Genomic DNA, 20,868 nt, shown 5'->3' with positions numbered 1-20,868 from the left:
GTGGAAGACCTGTCTCCCTGCCTTTCAAACAAGACCATTGTTAAAATAAGAGTCTTACTAAATTTTTGGTTAAATTCTTAAGGATCTCAGAGCTTATCTGTCTTATTTCCACAGATAACTACCCTGGCTAGGTAACTTAAAGGTCTGTGGTCCTGTTTGGTTTGGCAGGTTTCTAAGTTTATTCACTACTCCCCTGTCTAAGAACGCTCCAGGAAAATTTAAGGGCAAGGAGGCCTTGAGGGGAGGGGCAGATGGCAGAGCATAACACATCAGGTGAGGGCAGTGGGGCGCCCAGCAAAGCACCAGGAATGTGGAAATGGAGGAAGGGCTGGGGTCATGAGGGTCAAGAGAGAAGCAGGGCACAGATGAGGTTCAACTCAGAGGCCACCTGCGGCTGCAACACTCCCCGCCGCCCTGCGACTGTTGCCTCTCCAGCTCCTGAGTCCACGATGGCAACACAGCACGCTGGGTAGCAAGACGAGACTGTGAGCCGGCGTTCGAAGGGCTCAACGTCCCAGACAGAGGGCAAGGCAGGTGGACAGTGCGGCACAGACAGACAGGCGTCGGGGAGGCCTGGGGCAGCCCGGGCAGCGGGAGCAGTGGGCCGCACCGCAGGGGCCGCCAGAAACCTGGTCCTTCAGAGATCTGTGGTGGGCGGAAAAAGACCAGATCAAGAGATGGGCTCTTTCTTATGAGAAGAGAACCATGCAAAGCAGAGGCAGAAATAGAAGACCCACAAGGCAGTGGGGAGTCGGAGCCTGCACAGCAGGGCACGCCTGAGTCCAGGGCCCAGCCTGCAGGGAAGGCCAGGGAGGAAGCGGAGGGCAGCAGGTGGTGGCCTGCAGTGCTGTGCTCAGGAGCCTCTGCCTGCTCAAGCCTCACCTCTGGGTGGCCCCCAGGGCTCTCCCACCTAATAACCCAGCCTGCAACCCCCACAAACAGGGTAGGTAACTCAGCACTACGGACACACCCAACATGGGCAAACTTGAAGATTGAGAGCAGCCGCCAGGCACAGCAGCAGAGCTGGGGGTGTCTGCCTGGTCACGGAACAGCAAGCATCACCCGCGGCAGTCACCCCGGGGCCGGTCCTGAATGGTACACCAGTGTGTGGACACAGCTGTGACAACCCCTACCAAGGGTTAACTCACCACCTACAAGGACACAACCCCAGAGCACGCTAGTTCAGAAACTGGCTATCCACTTTTGATCCAGCTCCCTGCTCAAGTGTCAGGAAAAGCAGTGGACGCGGCCCAAACACCCGGGCCCGGACACCACGTGGAACATCTGCCCGGAGTTCTGGGGTCCGGACTCCAGCCCCTCGGAGAGTGAACCAACGGATGGACGAGTTCTCTAACTCCACCTTTCAAACAGTACATTTTAAAGTGGAAGGGGGGAGGGCACTGTAGCATGTCACGTTAAGCTGCCATTGGGACCTGGGAGTCAGCAGGTGGCGGCCCGCGTACCAGCCCAGCAGCCCTGGAGCTACAGGCATGACCAGCGGACGGAGGCCCTCTCTCTCCCACCTTCTCCCTCCTAAATAAATAAACCTTCACGGCCTCATCTATCAGCCCATCCAGACTTCCACACTGTATTAATGCAGGCACTCAATCCCCTGATCCTTTAGTAAATGTTTCCATCAAACTCACCAAGGCTTGTTTAAATCTTAAAGCAAAAAGAGATGCCCTCTCCTGGCACAGCACCCTACTGCAGTTCTCTACCCGCAGCCGGCCCACACGGGCACAGCCCCACCTGCAGCCAGCCCCACACGGGCACAGCCCCAGCTCTCCCTCTATGCGGACACCCCACCAGCACACCGATGTCCCACTGCTTTCCAAGCGGGCACTGCGGGTGACTCGACCATCTGCCAGGAGGGCTAAAGACAGATCCCCTCCCATCCACCGCTGAGCAGAGAGCAGTGCCGTGGCAAGCAGACATCAGAACTAGCAGTGTGTGGCCTTCCTAGAGGCCGCCTCAGACACCTGCTCCTCCCTTGGCCGCCCACACCAGGGCCTGGGTGCCCTCCCAGTCACACGGAAGGGGCACAGATCAGTGGGAAAAAATCCAAATGGTGCCAAACTTGCACCTGCTAGGATGGCTAGAGAACAGGAAGCACAAACACAAGCATGAAACACAGGTCCCTCAGCTGAGCTCCGGAGTTCAGGAAGTCCTGGACCGCTCCGCCTCGGGGATGCGCTCCCGCCACCGCACTGGAGCCTGCTCCAGCCCCCCAGGGAGCACACAATAGCCCCTTCCCCGCCTGGCTGCTCCACAGGATTCCCCTCCAGCGGGAGGATCCCCACCGGCACCCATGCGCACCCATGGCGCTGGGCTCCACACCGGGAGAGGACCCTCCCAGCCTCTCCTTCGGGAGGGTCAGTGCGCACCCATGGCGCAGGAACCACACCGGGAGAGGACCCTCCCAGCCTCTCCTTCAGGAGGGTCGGTGCGCACCCATGGCGCTGGGCTCCACACCGGGAGAGGACCCTCCCAGCCTCTCCTTCGGGAGGGTCGGTGCGCACCCATGGCGCTGGGCTCCACACCGGGAGAGGACCCTCCCAGCCTCTCCTTCAGGAGGGTCAGTGCGCACCCATGGCGCTGGGCTCCACATCGGGAGCGGACCCTCCCAGCCTCTCCTTCGGGAGGGTCAGTGCGCACCCATGGCGCAGGAACCACACCGGGAGAGGACCCTCCCAGCCTCTCCTTCGGGAGGGTCGGTGCGCACCCATGGCGCTGGGCTCCACACCGGGAGAGGACCCTCCCAGCCTCTCCTTCGGGAGGGTCAGTGCGCACCCATGGCGCAGGAACCACACCGGGAGAGGACCCTCCCAGCCTCTCCTTCGGGAGGGTCGGTGCGCACCCATGGCGCTGGGCTCCACACCGGGGCCCGGCACAGCGCAGCATCTCGCACAGCCACGCCGCAGTGCGCGCTCACCCACTCCACCGCGGGAACACTGACGCCCCGGCGCTTACGGGAAGGACAGGGCCAGTCCACTCGGACCGCTCAGCTCACTGCAGGCGCCGCGGCCCAGATGCGTCCGCCCGCAGGCCTCGGCGCCCACGCACCCCCGGCCCTCGCGGTCTCCTCCGGGACGAGAAGCACGTGCCCCAAGCCAGCGAGGAGGGTCCTCCCCAACCGCCGCCGGCCTCGGCAGGCTCGGGCCGGATCCCCCGCCCGCCGCACAGCCGGGGACCCGGGCCCCGCCGCTCCCGAGCCGCCGCCCGGCCCGCTCCCTCCGGCCCGCCCGCGTACTTGGCTCGGAGGCGCAGCAGCTCCTCCAGCTGCTGGGCAGAGCCGACCTCCACCACGGCCGCCGCCGCCTCGGCCGCCCCCGCCGCCATACTGCCGCCGCCAGACAGGACCGGCCGACCGCCGGCCGCTCGATCGGGGCGGGGCGGGGCGGGGCGCGCAGGGCGGCTGCGCAGGGAGGCCCCGCCCCCGGCTGGCCCGCGCGGCTGAGGAGCCTGGGAAGGCGGGGCGGCGCCGCGGCCGGGCTGAGGGTGCTGGGGCGCCTGAGGGTGCTGGGCCTGACTGAGGGTGCTGGAGCCGCCTGTCAGGGCACCTGAGGGTGCTAGGGTCCCTGAGGGTGCTAGGGCCTGTCAGGCGCCTGAGGGTGTAAGTGTGGCCTGAGGGTTAGTCCCTGTGGGGGCTAGTGCCGGCTGTCGGGGTTCCTGTGGGGGCTAGTGCCGACTGTGGGTGCTAGGGCCACCTGTCGGGGTCTGCCCCTGTGGGTGCTAGGGCCACCTGTCGGGGTCTGCCCCTGTGGGTGCTAGGGCCACCTGCAGAGCGCCAGACTGTGCGGTTCCTGGGCCCTGGAGCTCAGGCCTATGGGATCCCTGTGGCTCCGTCCTGGGTTCCTGGTCGCCGGAGCTCCTGTCCAACAAGACTCCCTAGTTGTGGGACTCCTGGTCCCTGGAGCTCAGGACTGCGGTGTCCCCCTGGTTTGTAACGCTGCCAGTCACTGTGGGGTTCCTGCCCTGGGTCTCCTGTCCCTGGAGGCTCCTACCTGTGGGGGTCCTGGCCTTCTCAGCACCACCCCCAGCAGGAGTCCTGATCCCTGACCTCTGTACCCCTACACCCCCTGACGCTGACCACCAGTCCCCATAGTGGGCTCTTATCACCCACACACTGCCCTGGGTACCTTCCACCTCCTGGGCTAACCCTCTGCTGCCCAGTGACACCAGGCCTGTGTCCAGTTGCCCCCAGCCCCCGGAAATCCCCAGGTCACAGGGCCTTCAGGGTGAGGTCTCTGCTCTCCTGTCGGCTCCCCCCAGGAAGCCCGCCCTGCTTGCCTGGTGTTCTCAGGGCGCCCTGTGCGCTAGGGCTTCCACCTGTAGGGTCTCCTCTGGGGGAAGCAGGGGGCTTCCTGGGCCCCACTCACTCAGTGGCCAGCAGCTGGCTAGGAACTGGACTTCAAAAACTCTTATCCTCCACACCCCCAAAAAGGATTAATAATTTAGATGTTGATTACATGTTGAAGTTATAGTTTAGGCACATTGGGTTTTTTTTCAGAGCTTGATTTCATTTTCATTTGAAAGAGTTACAAAGAGAAATCTTCCATCTGCTGAGTCACTCCCCAAATGACCAAAGCTGCTGGAGTTGAGCCATCCAGAGCCCGGAGCCTCTTCCGGGTCTCCCAGCAGGTGCAGGGTCCCAAGGCTTGAGTTCTTCACTATTTTCCCAGATGCCTTAGAAGGAAGCTGCAGGGCAGCCTAGTGGCTAAAGTCCTTCCTTGCACATTGCCAGGATCCCATATTGGCGCCAGTTCATGTCCTGGCTGCTCCACTTCCCATCCAGCTCCCTGCTTGTGGCCTGGGAAAGCAGGGCGGGCTTCCTGGGGCGGAGCCGACAGGAGAGCAGAGACCTCACCCTGAAGGCCCTGTGACCTGGGGATTTCTGGGGGCTGGGGGGAACTGGACACAGGCCTGGTGTCACTGGGCAGCAGAGGGTTAGCCCAGGAGGTGGTAGGTACCCAGGGCAGTGTGTGGGAGGACGGTCCAAAGCCTTGGAACCCTGCACCCACGTGGGAGACCCTGAAGAGGTTCCTGGCTCTTAGTTCCTGGCTTCAGATCAGCTCAGCTCTGGCCGTTGTGGAAGGGAGATCTTTCTTGCTGTATCTCCTGTTTGTATATCTGACTTTCTAATAAAAATAAGTGAATCTTAAAAAAAGAAAAAGTGGAGCAACAGACACAAACCCATGGTTTCTGGTACCATGGGCGGAAACTTAGCTTAGTGTGCCATGGCACTGGCATTGGGTTTGTTGCAATTTTTTAAGAATTATTTTACTTGAAAGTCAAAGTGGTAGAGAGAGAAAAAGAAAGTCTTCCCTCCACTGGTTTACTCCCCAAATGGCTCAAAGCCACGGCTGTTTGAGGCCAGAACCAGGAGCCCAGAATCCAGGGGGGTCTGTAAAGGTGACAGGGACCCAAGTACTTGAGCCATCATCCACTCCTTTAGCAAAAAATAGGATCATGGCCCAGTGTGATAGCTCACTGGCTAATCCACCTGCAAGTGCCATGATCCCATATGGGTACTGGTTCATGCCCTGGCTGCTCCACTTCCCATCTCGCTCTGTACTTAGAGCTTGAAAAAGTAACAGAGAATAGACCAGGGCCTTGGGACTGTGCACCCACGTGGGAGACCTGGGAGCAGCTCCTGGCTCCTGGCTGCAGACCAGCCAAGCTCTAGCTGTTGTAGCCATTTGGGGAGTGAACCAACGAATGGAAGATATGATTCTCTCTCTCTCTCTCTCTCTCTCTCTCTCTCTCTCTCTCTCCCCCTTTCTCCCTCTTCTGTTCTCTCTGTAGCTCATTCAAATAAAGATAAATCTTTAAAAATTGCAGGCAAAAAATCTTGGTCCTTCTATGAAAAAAATAGTAGGAGAGGGAAAGCATCCTTTGCCTACTTCATTTTAAACATGGAAGTTCTTATAAATAAAATACAGATAAGTGGATGTCGCCTAGACAAAGCTTGTGGAGGCAGAAAAGGAGGTGACCTCCTTCCTGTCCACCTGAAACTGAGACCTTGGTGAGCAAAGCAAGAGGCAGGCATGTGCTGTCCGTCTGCTAGGAAGCAGGGGGCAGGGGCACAGCCAGCGCCCACTGGAGGAAGCGCCAGGGCAGTACCTGGCTTACTTGCCCAGGCAGCTCCTGACGCCACAGATGCACACAGATGCACCAGATGACCTCTTAGCTTCCCCAGGCCCCGCGGCTGGCAGTGCTGGGCTGGCCCTGCTGGGACGTGTTTCAGCTGGACGAAGGATGCTTGTCTGTCAACAGCCAAGCAGTCCTCGTGCCGCTCCAGCTGATGCAGTGAAAACCTTCACAGCCACCCCAGCTGTACAGCTAAGGGACCCACCCAGACCCACCTTTACTGCCTGCCTCCCCTCTGGGACCTTGCCCTGGGAGAGACTGGACGCGGTCCTCTCGCGGTCCTCCGCTGCCTGCAGTGCAGCCTGAGCTGCCGGGATCTTCAGGGCCCAGGGGCACAGGGACCAGGACTGCAGCCCTGCTCTGGGAAAAGCCAGCGGGAGAGGGAAGAGGCTCCTGAACTTCTCTAGCTGGAGGAACACCCACCCCCGCCCGTGACTGACACGGATGGAGAGGGGCGCAGGTGGCCTTTGCTTGGGGCGTGGTTATCCTGTTGAGGGACAAGCACCGCTCTTTGCTGTTTAACAAGCCATCTTTGAGCCCTGACCTCTTGCAGAAGTACAAGCCATCCGTCAGCAGGGGCGGGGGAGTGGGGTGGGCACAGCCAGTCTCCAGTGGGGAGGGCTGCCTGGGTGGGGAGCCCAGTGTCCTCCCACCTGACCCCTGGTGGCGCAGCAGGGTGAGGAGGCCCAAGTCTGGGTAGACGGGCTGCCAGTTCACAGGTTCACTTTCCCAGCGATGCCAATGTTCCTACAGGAGGAACTCTCAGCCCAGTGGCTCCGCCCCCAAAGACCAGTTGGGAAGAACTCCAACTGGAGGGAATTAATTTGTGGAAGCCCACTGCCGCAAGATTGATGGAGGCCCCCTGCCAGGAAACAGTGCAAGTGTAAGTACAGTGGATTTGTACCTGAAGGGTACGCATTTTAATTTCTGTTCTCAAGCTGTGAGGACATCTTCTGGAGCTACTACAAAAAGCATAGATGAGTACGGGCCCTGTGAACACGCGGCTTCCCACAGGAGCCCTGCCCATCCCGCCTGCCTCCCTACAGCCCCAGCACCTGCCTGGGCACTGCTGTGGTCAAGGCACAGCCAGCCCGGCCCCAGCAGGAGGGAGCCACCTGCCTGCCCGGGGCCTGTAGGGAGTTGCCCCCTGTCTTCAATAGCTTTCCAGGTCCCAGGGTGCTTGCTAAAGCGGGGACAACCAGCACTGGACCCAACGAGCCAGCGGCCCCAGGGCCTGCAGGCCTCAGCCTGTGGCGGCACGGCGCTGTCTGGAACCAGGCACCAATTTGCTGTGTTCCCTTCTTGAGCTGTTTTTATTGGAAGAACTCGGTGTATATGCTTGCTATAAAGGTTGTTTATGCTGTCATAGCTAGATTTTTATTGGTTGTATTTTTGCTGCAGTTGCTTGAAAAATAATTATTTTCAAAGAAAAGAAGAATTACATATCCCGTAAACAAAATAAGACTCACTGTTTATTAGAGAACCCTGACAGCTCCTCAAACACGGGGGAAACAAATTCCAAGCAGCGAATGGACAATTTATGTGCAAGTTTATTTGTAAAACAGATTTCAACACATACTTCATCTTGGCTCTGCCAATAAAAATGCATTCCATTTCTTCTCCAAAGTGTGTGTTACCTGGTGGCTGCTTGGCAATCCGGTTTCCCCGAAGACGAGAAGGCTGCCGGGATGAGCAGGTGCCCGCCGGCCGGATCTGCCTGGCGCTGGCCATGCCGTGCCTGCTGAGCAAAGAAAGCAGAGTCCTCGTAAAAGCCAGGGTCTGCACCACAACATCTGCGCTCTGCAAGCCGCCTTTCGTTCAAATATTTTTTAAATGTTTTTAATTGTTTAAAACTTACCACAGGAAAAAAAAACAGTAAAACCAACCACCCCTGGGGCCGGGAGCAGCTCCTGGGCGCAGCGCATGCTAGCGGACTGTAGGGGGCAACCTCCATCTCTTTGTGGAGGGGTCAGCCCAGAGGGACCACAGTGGAGCGGCCGTGCCCAGGCACCCCTGCCCTGCTTCCCGCCGGCTGTGCGTGCACCCGGTGCAGAGCAGAGGCTGAGCAGGACGGCTGCTCCCTCGTGGGGCACCCCTTCCCACAGCCTGGTTACCTGCAGGCCCAGCTCCTGACACCTGGGTCCTGAGCGCTTCCACAGGCCCTGTCCGAGTCCCTCCTTTTGGACACACGATGCTGCCTCTGTGTGTGTGTGTGTGATGGCTCTCCCTTAAGTCCTCCGGGGGCTGGTGTACTGCTCTTGTTCAGCATTCTTGTTCCATATTTATGGAACAGAGGGCACAGATGAGCTTCCCTTGGTGTGACACACAAACCTCTCATCAAATCAGAAGTTGTTTCTTAAGAGATCCTGGAACACCTCACCCCATCCCCCCACAGCCCACTGTGCCAGGCTCCCGGCTCCGGCACGCTGCCCCACATCACAGCCCCTGGCCAGCAGTGCCTCACAGCTGCAGTGCTGTCCGCTTGCTTCCCTCTCCCCTCGAACCATGCTGTTACATCATTCCCTATGCAAGCCCCCGCTATTATTGACCATAACCATGCTTGCCTTCCAGAAAGCTGACCTTTGTGATGGGATGAAAATATTAAAGAGCAGTGTCTGGAACACCTAGTCACCAGCACATTCCAAATGGATCCCCAAGCCAGATCCCAGCCTTCCATGAAACGCTGCGCTTCAATGGTAGCTATGCAAAGTGCTGGCAGTATTTAGCAAGCCCTTTGCAGGGCCTCTGTCTCTTATTTGTCAGAGAACACAGCAGGGGAGTCTCACGTCTTTGCTTTTGTTTCGTGATTTCAAATAGTCGGAAAATATTGCATCCACAAGCAAGCAATTCATTTTGATTGATAAAAGGGGTTAATAAAAACTGCCTCAGAAATAAAAAAGGTGACTGTGATGTGTCTCTGCTGGTACCTTCCTTCAGCCGTGCATACGGAGAGCGAGCTTTTATACGTCTCCCCAATAAGTCTTCGCCCCGTGTTTCCTGCACCCAGCAAGTCATTTATAATCCTTATTATTTCTAGCCCATGCACGAGCATGGCATCTGTCATGTTTCCACACGTCGGGGGCTTCCTCCACACTATGTAGGAAGGAGGAGAAGCAAAAAAAAAAAACACCTTATAATTTATATGAAAGTACATGTCAAAAATGGATTATCAAACATACCCAATGTGATTTCATACACTCAAAAGAGAATCAGGATGAAATACAAAGCACCGTGCTCCAATTTCAATCTCCTGTTGGACAGCGTGCGGCGCAGGATGCGCACGGCTGTGTGTTCAACGCACTCCTGAGCGATTAGAAGCAGGAAGAGACGGTGTGAGGCCAATCAGTGCTTCCTGTTCCAAGACGAAGCGCGCCTTTGCAAGGTGCATTTGGGGGATTATTAACGTGTTCATTTTATAACTATTTGACTTTATAGCCATATTTCACTCACCGCAGCTGTGAAGGCGCCAACTGGACGGTCTGCAGTTCCTGCCTTGCACACTAGCTACGTTCTCCCGGTGACGTTGCCGGGTGGAGTTGAGCACCTACGTCACAGCCTTGGCCGGTAGTCGTCGGAGCGCTCAGAGCAGCTGGCCATTACGTACCCGTCTCTGACTATCTGTTTGATACCATCCTGGGAACGCTCTGAGCTCACAAAGCTCGGTGTGTCGTCATGAGCGCTCAGGCAGTGGGTCACGCTTCGCCTCAGTCAAGTACTCGTGCAGTATTACACGGATCACATCCAGAGAAATCGGGTACTGGAGTTTGCCATACGGGAAAAATCAGCCCAGAGTAGAACGACATTGGGACAAAGCCACAAGACAGACAGAAAGAGAGAGAGAGAGAGAGAGAGAGAGAGCAAGCAAGCATTTATGTATTTGGAAGTCAAGAGTTACAAATGTGGAGAAAGAGATACAGATCTGCCATCTGCTGGCTCGCTGGGCCAGCCTGAAGCCGGGAGTCAGGACCTTCTGCGTTTCCCATGTGGGGGACAGGGTCCCAAGCACTCCGGCCATCTTCCTGTGCCTTCCGCGGCACGTGAGGGAGCAAGAGGCTGCTGTCAGCACGCGGCCATTGGCCACCTCACCACAGCAGGAGCTCTCTGAGCTAGAGGCCCTGAGATTGGCACTGGGGGCGGGGGGGCCTTCAGGCAGAGCACCTGCAGGGGCCCCCAAGGGCATGGTTTCAGTTTGTTTTGGGTGGGTAAACCATGGGTACCCCAGGATGCATGTACATTTCCTGAACATTCAGTGCTTACACAGTCACAAGAAGGGGTCCGGGCCCGGCACGGTGGCCTAGCAGCTCGTGTCCTTGTCTTGAACACACCGGGATCCCATATGGGCGCCAGTTTGTGTTCTGGCAGCCCCGCTTCCCATCCAGCTCCCTGCTTGTGGCCTGGGAAAGCAGTGGAGGACGGCCCAAGCCCTTGGGATCCTGCACCCATGTGGGAGACCTGGAAGAAGGTCCTGGCTCCTAGCTTCAGATCGGCTCAGCTCCAGCCGGTGCGCTCACTTGGGGAGTGAATCATCGGATATAAGATCTTCCTCTCTGTTTCTCCTCTCTGTATATCTGCCTTTCCAATAAAAATAAATAAATCTTAAAAAAAAAAAAAGATGGGATCCCCCGCCTGCCCCCAGAACCTCCTTCTCTCAAACTCGATTCCTGGAAAACACTAACACTCCACTCCCCTCCTTCCAGCACTGGCACCCACGTTCCAGGCCAGGGTTTACGCATTTCTCCAGGGACCTCAGCAAAGTGAGATCACAGCACATCTGTTCTCTATGAATATTTTACGGATTACGTCGTAGGACGCCATTGAGGTCCAGCCACCTGTTGGACTGTGTCTTTCACAGGCTGAAGAGTAAAGTCCCACATACCAGCAGAGATGCCCTGAGTTCATTCACGCCTGTCAGTAGACGCTGGGTGCTCCCGCCTGCTCAGGGTAGCTCTGCTACAAGCATGGGTGTGATAGACACTGGGGTGCTCCCACCTCTCAGGGTAACTCTCCTAGAGTGTGGGTGTAACAGACACTGGGGTGCTCCCACCTGCTCAAGGTAACTCTGCTAGAGTGTGGGTGTAACAGATGCTGGGTGCTCCCTCCTGCTAAGGGTAACTCTCCTAGAGTGTGGGTGCACCTGTGCCATTCGGTTAGTGATGGGGCGCCCCCAGGTTGAACTCTGGATGACATAGGCACTTGATTTTCAGTGTTCCTTCGGATCATGGACATTTGCTGCTGGGGCCAGTTTTTCCAAGTCCTCGCCAGTTCTGCCCTTCTTCGTAGAAGTTTCATTCATTGACTTGAAAGATGGACTTGGAGAAGTCTCCCACTCACTGCTTCAATTCCCAAATGCCACAATGGCCAGGGACTTTACCTGGGTCTTGCACGTTGGGGACAGGGGCCCAAGGACTCAAGCCACCTTCCCTGCTCCCCAAGGTGCCTAAGTGCAGAGTCGGATCAGGAGTGCCACAGCTGGGACCTGAACCGGTGCTCATGTCGTGGGGGTGACATCCAGCAGCAAGAGGCCTAACCGCTGTGCCACATTGCCTGCCTTGCTTCTTAAACACATAACGAGTGAGGGGGAGGGCTCAGTGTGCTTTTTAAAATTTTTTCTTTTATTTTTACTGTTGTTTACATAGTTGAAATAGATGCTCACCCACGTTGGCCTCTGTTTAGTGTGGGGAGGAGCAAGGTAGGAGGAAGGAAAGGCAGATTTACAGAGAGGAGGAGACAGAAGATCTTCCATTGACTTGTTCACACCCCAAATGGCCACAAAGGCCGGAGCTGAGCTGATCCGAAGCCAGAAGGTTCTTCTGGGTCTCCCACGCAGGCGCAGGGTCCCAAGGCTTTGGGCCGTCCGTGACTGCTTTCCCAGGCCACGAGCAGGGAGCTGGATGGGAAGTGGAGCAGCCAGGACATGAACCAGCACCCACAGGGATCCCAGTACTGAGCCATCACGCCAGATCCTGTTTTTCCTTCTTTTTTAAGTTTCTGCTGTCCAATGGTAATTTTATTCTTTTTGTGTAAGTTCTTTTTTCTTTTAAAACTTATTTATTTTCACTGGAAAGTTGTATATACAGAGGAGGAGAGACTGAAAGATCTTCCATCCATTGATTCACTCCCCAAGCGGCCACATCGGCCGGTGCTGAGCTGATCCGAAGCTGGGAGCCAGGAGCTTCCTCCAGGTCTCCCACACAGGTGCAGGGTCCCAAGGCTTGGGTTATCCTTAGCTGCTTTCCCTGGCCACAAGCAGGAAGTGGGAAGTGGGGCCACCAGGACACAAGCCAGCGTCCATATGGGATCCTGGCACGAGTAAGACAAGAGCTTCAGCCACTAGGCTGCCATGCTGGACCCAGTTCTTTTTCTTTTTCTTTTTCTCCTTCTCCTTTTTCTTCTCCCTCTGGAGTAAAAAAGAAGACGGCCGCTCATCTCCGTCCAACTACATCAGCCCCAGGGGTGGGGTTCATGCTTTGGTGCTGCCTCGGCGACCTCACGTGGGGAAGCACATTGCAAGGGTGTCACTTGAGTGGTCTGGGTAGTTCCAAGACCACCAGGTTGTAGGACTGGCTGTTGGGAACGTGTCCCCAAGGCCTTCGGGGGCCTGAGTCCTGGCTGCTCCGCCGCAGGTGCAGCTCCTGCTAAGATGCCGGAAAAGGCCAGGCCAGACGGAGCTCCCGCCCGTGGTTTCGTGGTTTCAGTCTGACCCAGGCTTGGCTGCTGTGGCCAATTGAGGACCTGAATCGGTGGAAGGAATGACTGTTTAAAAAATGTTAGCATGAAGCGAGACCTTCAGGATCGGCGGGTGCCACCAGCTGAAGATCTGACTCACTCCCCCCCCACCCCCGGGTTTTGGAGTCCGCCTGCAAAGGAGCCCATCTACGGAGTAAACTTGGTCCTCGGTGTGGGTATTCTGCAGAGGGCGCGTGCCAAAGTCTGTGGGAACACGGACTCAGAAGACGGTGATTTTGGTGCAAAGCATTTAAAATGCATGTGGCTTTTTTTTTGTTTTTGTCACACGCATTTTCCAGGAGCATTCCAGTAGACCTCCGCATCACACGCACGGACACCCCAACAGAGTCCACCTGCCCGCATACGGGCTGCCCGGGGCAGCAGCAGAGGTCCACCTTGCAGTCCGCTTGCGGCAGCCCAGCCCAGGCCGGCCGAGGGAACAGCGCACATGCCGGACACCCGCCGGACGGAGGGCCGCCACTGAGGACTACAACTCCCAGCGACCACCACGGGACAGCCTCGCCCGCCGTGATTGGCCCGCTGCTCCGTCAGTGCTGTAGGGGAGCAGGGACCAATCCGGAGAGGGAGGAGGCGGGCCTTCCCCGGCTGCCTGCGGAACCCTGCCGAGGGTTGCGGCTGCGCCGGGGTCCGTGAGCGGAGGACGGACTAGGCGGCCAGCTGCGCCCCAGTGGGTCCCGGTCCCCGGAGGCTCCGCTCGCCACTGCTCCTGCCTGCGGCGCCCCGCCCCGCCCTCCTCATTGGCCCTCGTGGGTCACGTGCGGAGGCTGCCCGGGAACCCGCGTCGACTCGCGCCGGTGTCGCATGGACGTCCTGGTGCCGGGCTGCTGGCGACGGCGGAGGCAGGAGGAGCCCCCGGCTCCGGGGTCGGCGGTGAGCCCCGGGGTCGCGGCGTGAGGAAGGCGATGGCAGGCGATGGCAGGCGATGGCGGCCGATGGCGGCCGATGGCGGGCCCCTCGCCGGCGGCGCTTCCCGTGAGGAGGCCTGGAGCCTGCGGGGCGGGGTTACGCCGTGTGGTGGGCGGAGCTCGAGCCTGCAGGGCGGGGCTTACACCCCGTGGAGGGCGGGGCTCTGTCCTCTGTGGGCGGAGCTCGAGCCTGCGGGGCGGGGCTTACACCCTGTGGAGGGCGGGGCTCTGTCCTCGGTGGGCGGAGCTCGAGCCTGCGGGGCGGGGCTCTGTCCTCAGCTTGACTGGCCCAGGACCTGCCTCCCAGCTGGCAGAGTGACCTCTCTCTGCGCAGGGCTGTCTCCAGCTCTCCTCCCGCAGGTCCCTGTCAGCCTGCAGGCGGGGCATGGAGGTAGGGCTCTGGGGTCCTGGGGCCCCGGGTTGCTTCCCTCGCTCCTTCCCTGGGCGTCGTCTTGCTCCTGCCCGGGTTCCAGCTCACTTCCTCCAGCGGTGACCATCGCGGGAATGGGCGCCGGCCCCAGGCTGCGGTGGAGTGTGAGGAGGTGGGCGTATCTGCCGAGGACAGAGAGGAGCGGGCAGAAGTGGTTTAGGGGTGTTGGGACCTGAGTGCTCCCGGGATGCCAGGGCCCTGACCTGCGCCCCTGGGGCTCCTCCTGCTGCCCATTCCCAGGGCTGGGGGAGGGGCTCCTGCTGGCCAGGCCTGGGTGCTCTGGGACACATCTTGTGGGGATGTAACAGATAGAGCTGGGCACTGAGCATTGGCAGTTCATAGGATGTGGGTTTCACAGTGACCCCACCGACGAAGTCACGGGTGCCCAGAGACGTTGCTGCGCTGGCCTTATGCACAGCTAGCCAGTGGCTGAGTGAGGTCTTAGCCCTCCCGAGCGGGCGTGTGAACCACTGGGCCACCCAGCTCCCTGCGTGGGCGTTTGGAGTGACAACACTGGATTCACACCGTGGCCAGGTGTGGTGCTGGGGGCAGCCAGGGACAGGGAGCCCTGAGGGAGTCGTCCAGGGCCAGGTATGGTGCTGGGGGCAGCCAGGGACAGGGAGCCTGAGTGAGTCCTCCGTGGCCAGGTGTGGTGCTGGGGGCAGCCAGGGACAGGGAGCCCTGAGGGAGTCGTCCAGGGCCAGGTGTGGTGCTGGGGGCAGCCAGGGACAGGGAGCCTGAGTGAGTCCTCTTGGGCCAGGTGTGGTGCTGGGGGCAGCCAGGGACAGGGAGCCTGAGTGAGTCTTCTTGGGCCAGGTGTGGTGCTGGGGGCAGCCAGGGACAGGGAGCCTGAGTGAGTCCTCTTGGGCCAGGTGTGGTGCTGGGGGCAGCCAGGGACAGGGAGCCTGAGTGAGTCCTCTTGGGCCAGGTGTGGTGCTGGGGGCAGCCAGGGACAGGGAGCCTGAGTGAGTCCTCTTGGGCCAGGCGTGGTGCTGGGGGCAGCCAGGGACAGGGAGCCTGAGTGAGTCCTCTTGGGCCAGGCGTGGTGCTGGGGGCAGCCAGGGACAGGGAACCTGAGTGAGTCCTCTTGGGTCAGGCGTGGTGCTGGGGGCAGCCAGGGACAGGGAGCCTGAGTGAGTCCTCCGTGGCCAGGTGTGGTGCTGGGGGCAGCCAGGGACAGGGAGCCTGAGTGAGTCCTCCCGGGCCAGGTGTGGTGCTGGGGGCAGCCAGGGACAGGGAGCCTGAGTGAGTCCTCTTGGGCCAGGCGTGGTGCTGGGGGCAGCCAGGGACAGGGAGCCTGAGTTGAGTCCTCCGTGGCCAGGTGTGGTGCTGGGGGCAGCCAGGGACAGGGAGCCTGAGTGAGTCCTCCCGGGCCAGGTGTGGTGCTGGGGGCAGCCAGGGACAGGGAGCCTGAGTGAGTCCTCCGTGGCCAGGCGTGGTGCTGGGGGCAGCCAGGGACAGGGAGCCTGAGTGAGTCCTCTTGGGCCAGGTGTGGTGCTGGGGGCAGCCAGGGACAGGGAGCCTGAGTGAGTCCTCTTGGGCCAGGTGTGGTGCTGGGGGCAGCCAGGGACAGGGAGCCTGAGTGAGTCCTCCCGGGCCAGGTGTGGTGCTGGGGGCAGCCAGGGACAGGGAGCCTGAGTGAGTCCTCTTGGGCCAGGTGTGGTGCTGGGGGCTGCCTGGGACAGGGAGCCTGAGTGAGTCCTCCGTGGCCAGGCGTGGTGCTGGGGGCAGCCAGGGACAGGGAGCCTGAGTGAGTCCTCCCGGGCCAGGTGTGGTGCTGGGGGCAGCCAGGGACAGGGAGCCTGAGTTGAGTCCTCCGTGGCCAGGTGTGGTGCTGGGGGCAGCCAGGGACAGGGAGCCTGAGTGAGTCCTCCGTGGCCAGGTGTGGTGCTGGGGGCAGCCAGGGACAGGGAGCCTGAGTGAGTCCTCCGTGGCCAGGCGTGGTGCTGGGGGCAGCCAGGGACAGGGAGCCTGAGTGAGTCCTCTTGGGCCAGGTGTGGTGCTGGGGGCAGCCAGGGACAGGGAGCCTGAGTGAGTCCTCTTGGGCCAGGTGTGGTGCTGGGGGCAGCCAGGGACAGGGAGCCTGAGTGAGTCCTCCCGGGCCAGGTGTGGTGCTGGGGGCAGCCAGGGACAGGGAGCCTGAGTGAGTCCTCTTGGGCCAGGTGTGGTGCTGGGGGCAGCCAGGGACAGGGAGCCTGAGTGAGTCCTCCGTGGCCAGGCGTGGTGCTGGGGGCAGCCAGGGACAGGGAGCCTGAGTGAGTCCTCCCGGGCCAGGTGTGGTGCTGGGGGCTGCCTGGGACAGGGAGCCTGAGTGAGTCCTCTTGGGCCAGGTGTGGTGCTGGGGGCAGCCAGGGACAGGGAGCCTGAGTGAGTCCTCCGTGGCCAGGCGTGGTGCTGGGGGCAGCCAGGGACAGGGAGCCTGAGTGAGTCCTCCGTGGCCAGGCGTGGTGCTGGGGGCAGCCAGAGACAGGGAGCGCCCCGTTATTGATCAGTGAGAATGGGGAAGGCTTGATGGAGGAAATCTGGCTGATGGGCATTGCTGAAATTAAGTGCCAGCTTGAGGTTGCAGCACTCCCCGACTCTTGTCACAGAGCCGTGAGTTGGATGTCAGGGTGTGTATTCTCTGTTAATCTGATAAAGTCCTTGTTGATATGGTGTGTGTCCTTGATCTAATAGTGCAGATTGTGCTCAATAAAGAATCCGAGTTCTTGTCCCAAGTTTTCTGTTTCTGCCTTTCTCCGTCCTCCTGTCTCCCTCTCCCAGCTCCACGGCTGCACACAGGTGCACCGCAGAGTTACTTAGTCTAGCTACTCTCCTGCTCCTGCCCTTGGTCCTGCCCTGCTCTGCTCAGTGCCTGTGGCTAGCAGGTGTGGGATGCCGCAGCAGCCTGGACCCGCCTCCCCCATGGCTTAGCAGGTGGCCCTTGGGCAGAGGCAGCGACGGGCACTTCCTGGGATGCCGAGTGGCCTGGGCACTGTGACTTTTCTCAGAGTGTCAGCTCGTGCAGGACTGGTGCAGCCAGCGTGCAGTGTGGCGTGTGTCTTCTGAGCACCTTGTGTGTCCTGAACTCTGTTCCAGGCTTCGAGACGTGTGGAGCATGACAAGGGGCGTGAAGGTCTCGCTCGAGTTTACCCGATGGCTCCTGACTGGACCTTGTGTGTGAAGCCAGTGGCTGCCTCCCCTGCCTGCCACGCACTGCCCAGACCCGTGTCTGCCCAGAGTCCCTGTAGGTGCTTGTCCACTCAGCCTTCCATCAGTGCCAAGGCTCCTCCCCAGAGAGCCCAGCCAAGGGCACCAGGCAAAGCCTGGCATGCAGCTCAGCATCCCTGTGTTGGCAGAAGTGACTTATGCCCGGACAGCAACCCAGTGTCCCTTGATGGGCTGTGTGCTACTGGCGATGCCAAGGGGCTGGGCCCAGGAAGGGCAGGCAGAGAGCCCACGTGAGGGCCAGCAAAGGGGAGCAAAGGGGCCAGCTGGGGGAGTCGGCCCCAGCTCCCGGCGAGAGGCCGCGTCTCCTCTGGGTGCAGTTCTGCCAGACAATGGTGCTGCTGCCACCGAGCCTGGGTCTTCTCACCTGCTCCATACAGACCCCCCACTCCCCTTCACTTGGCGTCCACTGCGGCTTGCACGCGCTCATGCCCCTGCCGGTTCCTGACTGCTTGTGTGCTTGAAGAATGACAAACGAGGCTGGCACTCGGTCAGGGCCCCCAGACCGTCCTGCCTGCTGGGAGGCGTCAGCAGAGGGGCTCCATCGTGGGCTGTGAGTGTCCCGGGCAGCCAGCTAACCTGCTCCACCACGGCCCGGGCGTTGTTCTGCCTGCTTATTGGTCTTCTGGTTCTGGGGTGCCCGTGGGGTGCCTTTCAGGCTGTGTTAGGTGGGCCTGGAGTCAGGCTCTACATACTTAGTGCCATGCCAAGGCCAGGCTCCTTCCATACTCGGTGCTCATGCCGCTGGAGAACGCAGCGGCATCTCCTAGCTGTCCATGGGCACCAAGTGCCACTGTTCGTAATCCTTGCAGATGGCTCTCTCTGTCCTTGGGGAATTTCCTCAGCTGTGTAAGTTGCTCAGTCCTCAGCTGAATGTACACAGATCTTCGTATTCCCCTCTCTGCTCCTGTTCTGTGTGCACACGGCCCTGGAGCTGTTCTGTGTGCACACGGCCCTGCAGCCCCGGTGAGGCGGCCGGGTTCTTTGTGGCCCAGGTCCCTGCTCTTCCCCTCCTATGGGCTGGCTCTTTCTGATTCATGCTTTCACATATTTTGTATGGTTGTTTTGGTTGACTGTGTAGTAGGGCAAGTTCTGTTGTTCCAGTTTGACCCAAAGAGGAAGTTGGAGGTTAGAAACCTAGGGATGCCCGCAAGGAAGCGGCGCAAAGGGGCCTGTGCATGCGCAACAGTCCTGGGGAGTCAGAGAGGCCGGCCGCGTGCCTCTGTGCCCTGGCTGCTCTGCACTCAGTCTGAGGAGGCTCATGTAGGCAGCGTGCTCTAGCAGCAGCTCTTGCTGACACGTTTCTGTGCAGGTTGGCATGCTATGCTGTCGCGTCCTCTCTGGATCCTTCTGCAGGGCAGGCTGTGGTTTGCTGCCCGCCTGGGTGACTGTCCTTTCCCGACTGGCACACATGGCCAGGCCTTCTGTCCAGAGATGTGTGGGCATGCGCCCCTCGAAGAAGGCAGGAGAGGCCGAGCCCGTTAGTGCCTGTTAGTGCAGTCTAGGAAACTGAAAGCTCGGGCTCTTCCAACCTGGCCTTTTCACGGGGTCTCCGTGTGCGGGATAGCTCCTCCCACAACGTGGGGCGGTGCCTTCGTAGTGTGCCCTGCAGTCTGGGTGCCCTCTGGGCTCGCGGGTGCCGCACAAGGAGGGCCAGGGGTGATGCTGAGTGAGCCTGTGGGCTCTGCCTGGCCGAGGAGGAAGGCTGAGGGGCCATTTGCCTGTTTTGCCCCATTGATGCTGATTTCCTAGCTCACCTGCTGAGGGAGATGCCCTCTGCATGACCCAGCTTTTGGCACACGTGCCCACAAGCACCTTATTGTATGGCCACTCGACTCTGCCTATGGTGACTTACGCTTCAAGAGGCGGGCTACTAAGTTCTCACTTTCTTGTTTTGGAAGAACACTGCTTCGTACAGTTAGTTCAGCTCAGGTTCATTACCCCCAGCCATCCTCCCATGTAGGTTAAAGTTCATCTGTGGCTACAGTCACGCAGTGCACTTTCACTCCGGCAGGTGCGCCAAGTTGGACTTGTTTTCTGGTATTGGCAGGTGCCATGGAAAGGCCACATGAGGATAGGGTCGGAGTCGGCGCTTCCGCACTGCTTTCCTCAGCTGTCTGTGAAGGCCTGAAGAGGGTTTGGCTCCATAAACTCCATCCAAGTCTTACGTTAGCGGTGGATTAACTAATTGAGGTGAAGGCTGGACCCGGTAAGGGCACGTGGGAGGTGGGCCCACGGGCCGTCCTGGGGTCGTTGGTGGCTTGCTCTGGAGGGGTGGTCACTTTAAGCTGAGCCCACCGGCCATGTGAGTGCCCGTCCACTGCCCTGCAGCCTCTCCCGGGACCCCAGTGCCCCCCGCCTTGGTCCGTGAGCCTCTGGCCAGCAGGCTGCCGTGAGTCCCCATGCTTCCTAACGTGCTGCTGCCAGGGCTCTCCCTCGAGGCAGCCAAGGCTTGACCCACAGGCCGGGGGAAGGCCTGGCCTCTGCTGTTCAGGACCATGTGGTCGCTGGCAGACATCGACACGTGCTTCCTGGTGACTTGTGAGAACACACATGTTTAACTGAAAAGAAATGAAGGGAGACTTACACAAACACGTAAAGTTGTTGACATTATCAGAGCATCCTTTTTTTGGGGAAAATTACAGAGCAATTGGGAGCTCCCAGCAGCATGCCATGTGGTTGCCCTTTGTTACCAAGGCTGGTTCACGTCCTTTTAGGATTTCTCAGTCATCATTGAGACCATGAGTTGGGGTCAGTGTTACGGTGCAGTGTGCTAATCCACCACCTGTAGTGGCGGCATCCCATATGAACACCGTTGGCTTTCCCAGATGCCCCACTTCCAGTGCCAGCTCCCTGCCAACGTGCCTGGTAGGCAGTGGGGTCCTGCCGCCCCCCCTGGGAAACCCAAATGGTGTTCCTGACTTTGGGTGTTACAGCCGTATGGGGACTGAACTAGCAGAGGGAAGATCTCTCGCTTGCTCACTCACTCTCTTGCTGTAACTGCCTTCCCCATAAATAAATAAATCTGAAAAGCAAAAGTAAAAGACCTGCTGTTGAGGTTTAGAGGGTTTCCAAGTGTGCGATGGAAAGGCCTTTAGGCTGCTGCCCACTGCTGCAGTTGGTGGACGGAGTCCAGGTAAGTCTGGACGTGGCATGGGGGACTGGATCCACCAGCCGCGTGACTGTGACTGGGGGCACCCATGCCAGCCCAGGCTGCCTGCCGGGGATCTAGTGCCCTGTTCATGCTGCTAGGTGCGGGGAGAGGCCTGGGCTTGTGGTCCAAGCGGCGAGCTCTGGGGTTTTGCGGGTATGGGAATTACTACCTAGGGACATCCGTGCATAAGGCCACTGTACATATAGGTGAGACAGGAATACCGAGGGACACCCAACAGGAGGGCCACTGTACTTGCAGTTAAGCCAGAGGACTGA

The 20,868-nt window shown here is 59.4% G+C and overlaps 2 protein-coding genes across 3 annotated transcripts in view; one reads left to right on the top strand and one right to left on the bottom strand.

Annotated features, from left to right (window-relative positions):
* The window catches only part of GLRX3 (glutaredoxin 3), a 33,256-nt gene extending 29,862 nt beyond the window's left edge, over positions 1-3,394 (bottom strand). The window contains exon 1 of the mRNA XM_058671670.1: positions 3,251-3,394. Coding sequence (XP_058527653.1) covers positions 3,251-3,339 — 89 coding nt within the window. The 5' untranslated portion in view covers positions 3,340-3,394. The remainder of the gene's footprint in view (positions 1-3,250) is intronic.
* A 3,519-nt stretch (positions 3,395-6,913) lies between these two features.
* C13H10orf143 (chromosome 13 C10orf143 homolog) overlaps positions 6,914-20,868 on the top strand; it is a 36,740-nt gene continuing 22,785 nt past the window's right edge. The window contains exon 1 of one of the 2 annotated variants that reach the window (XM_058671337.1): positions 6,914-7,033. Coding sequence is in view for 1 of the 2 variants with exons in the window: in XM_058671336.1 (XP_058527319.1) it covers positions 13,699-13,767 (69 nt within the window). In the remaining variant the exon portion in view is untranslated. Of the gene's footprint in view, positions 7,034-13,655; positions 13,768-20,868 lie in introns of those variants that run through there. The other variant, XM_058671336.1, reaches the window with a different exon arrangement.

The sequence above is a fragment of the Ochotona princeps genome, chromosome 13 (genome assembly GCF_030435755.1).
Source record: "Ochotona princeps isolate mOchPri1 chromosome 13, mOchPri1.hap1, whole genome shotgun sequence".
Classification (NCBI taxonomy): Eukaryota; Metazoa; Chordata; class Mammalia; order Lagomorpha; family Ochotonidae; genus Ochotona; species Ochotona princeps.
Note: the sequence above shows the minus strand (reverse complement) of the source record. Positions and strands in the feature narration are given on the sequence as shown.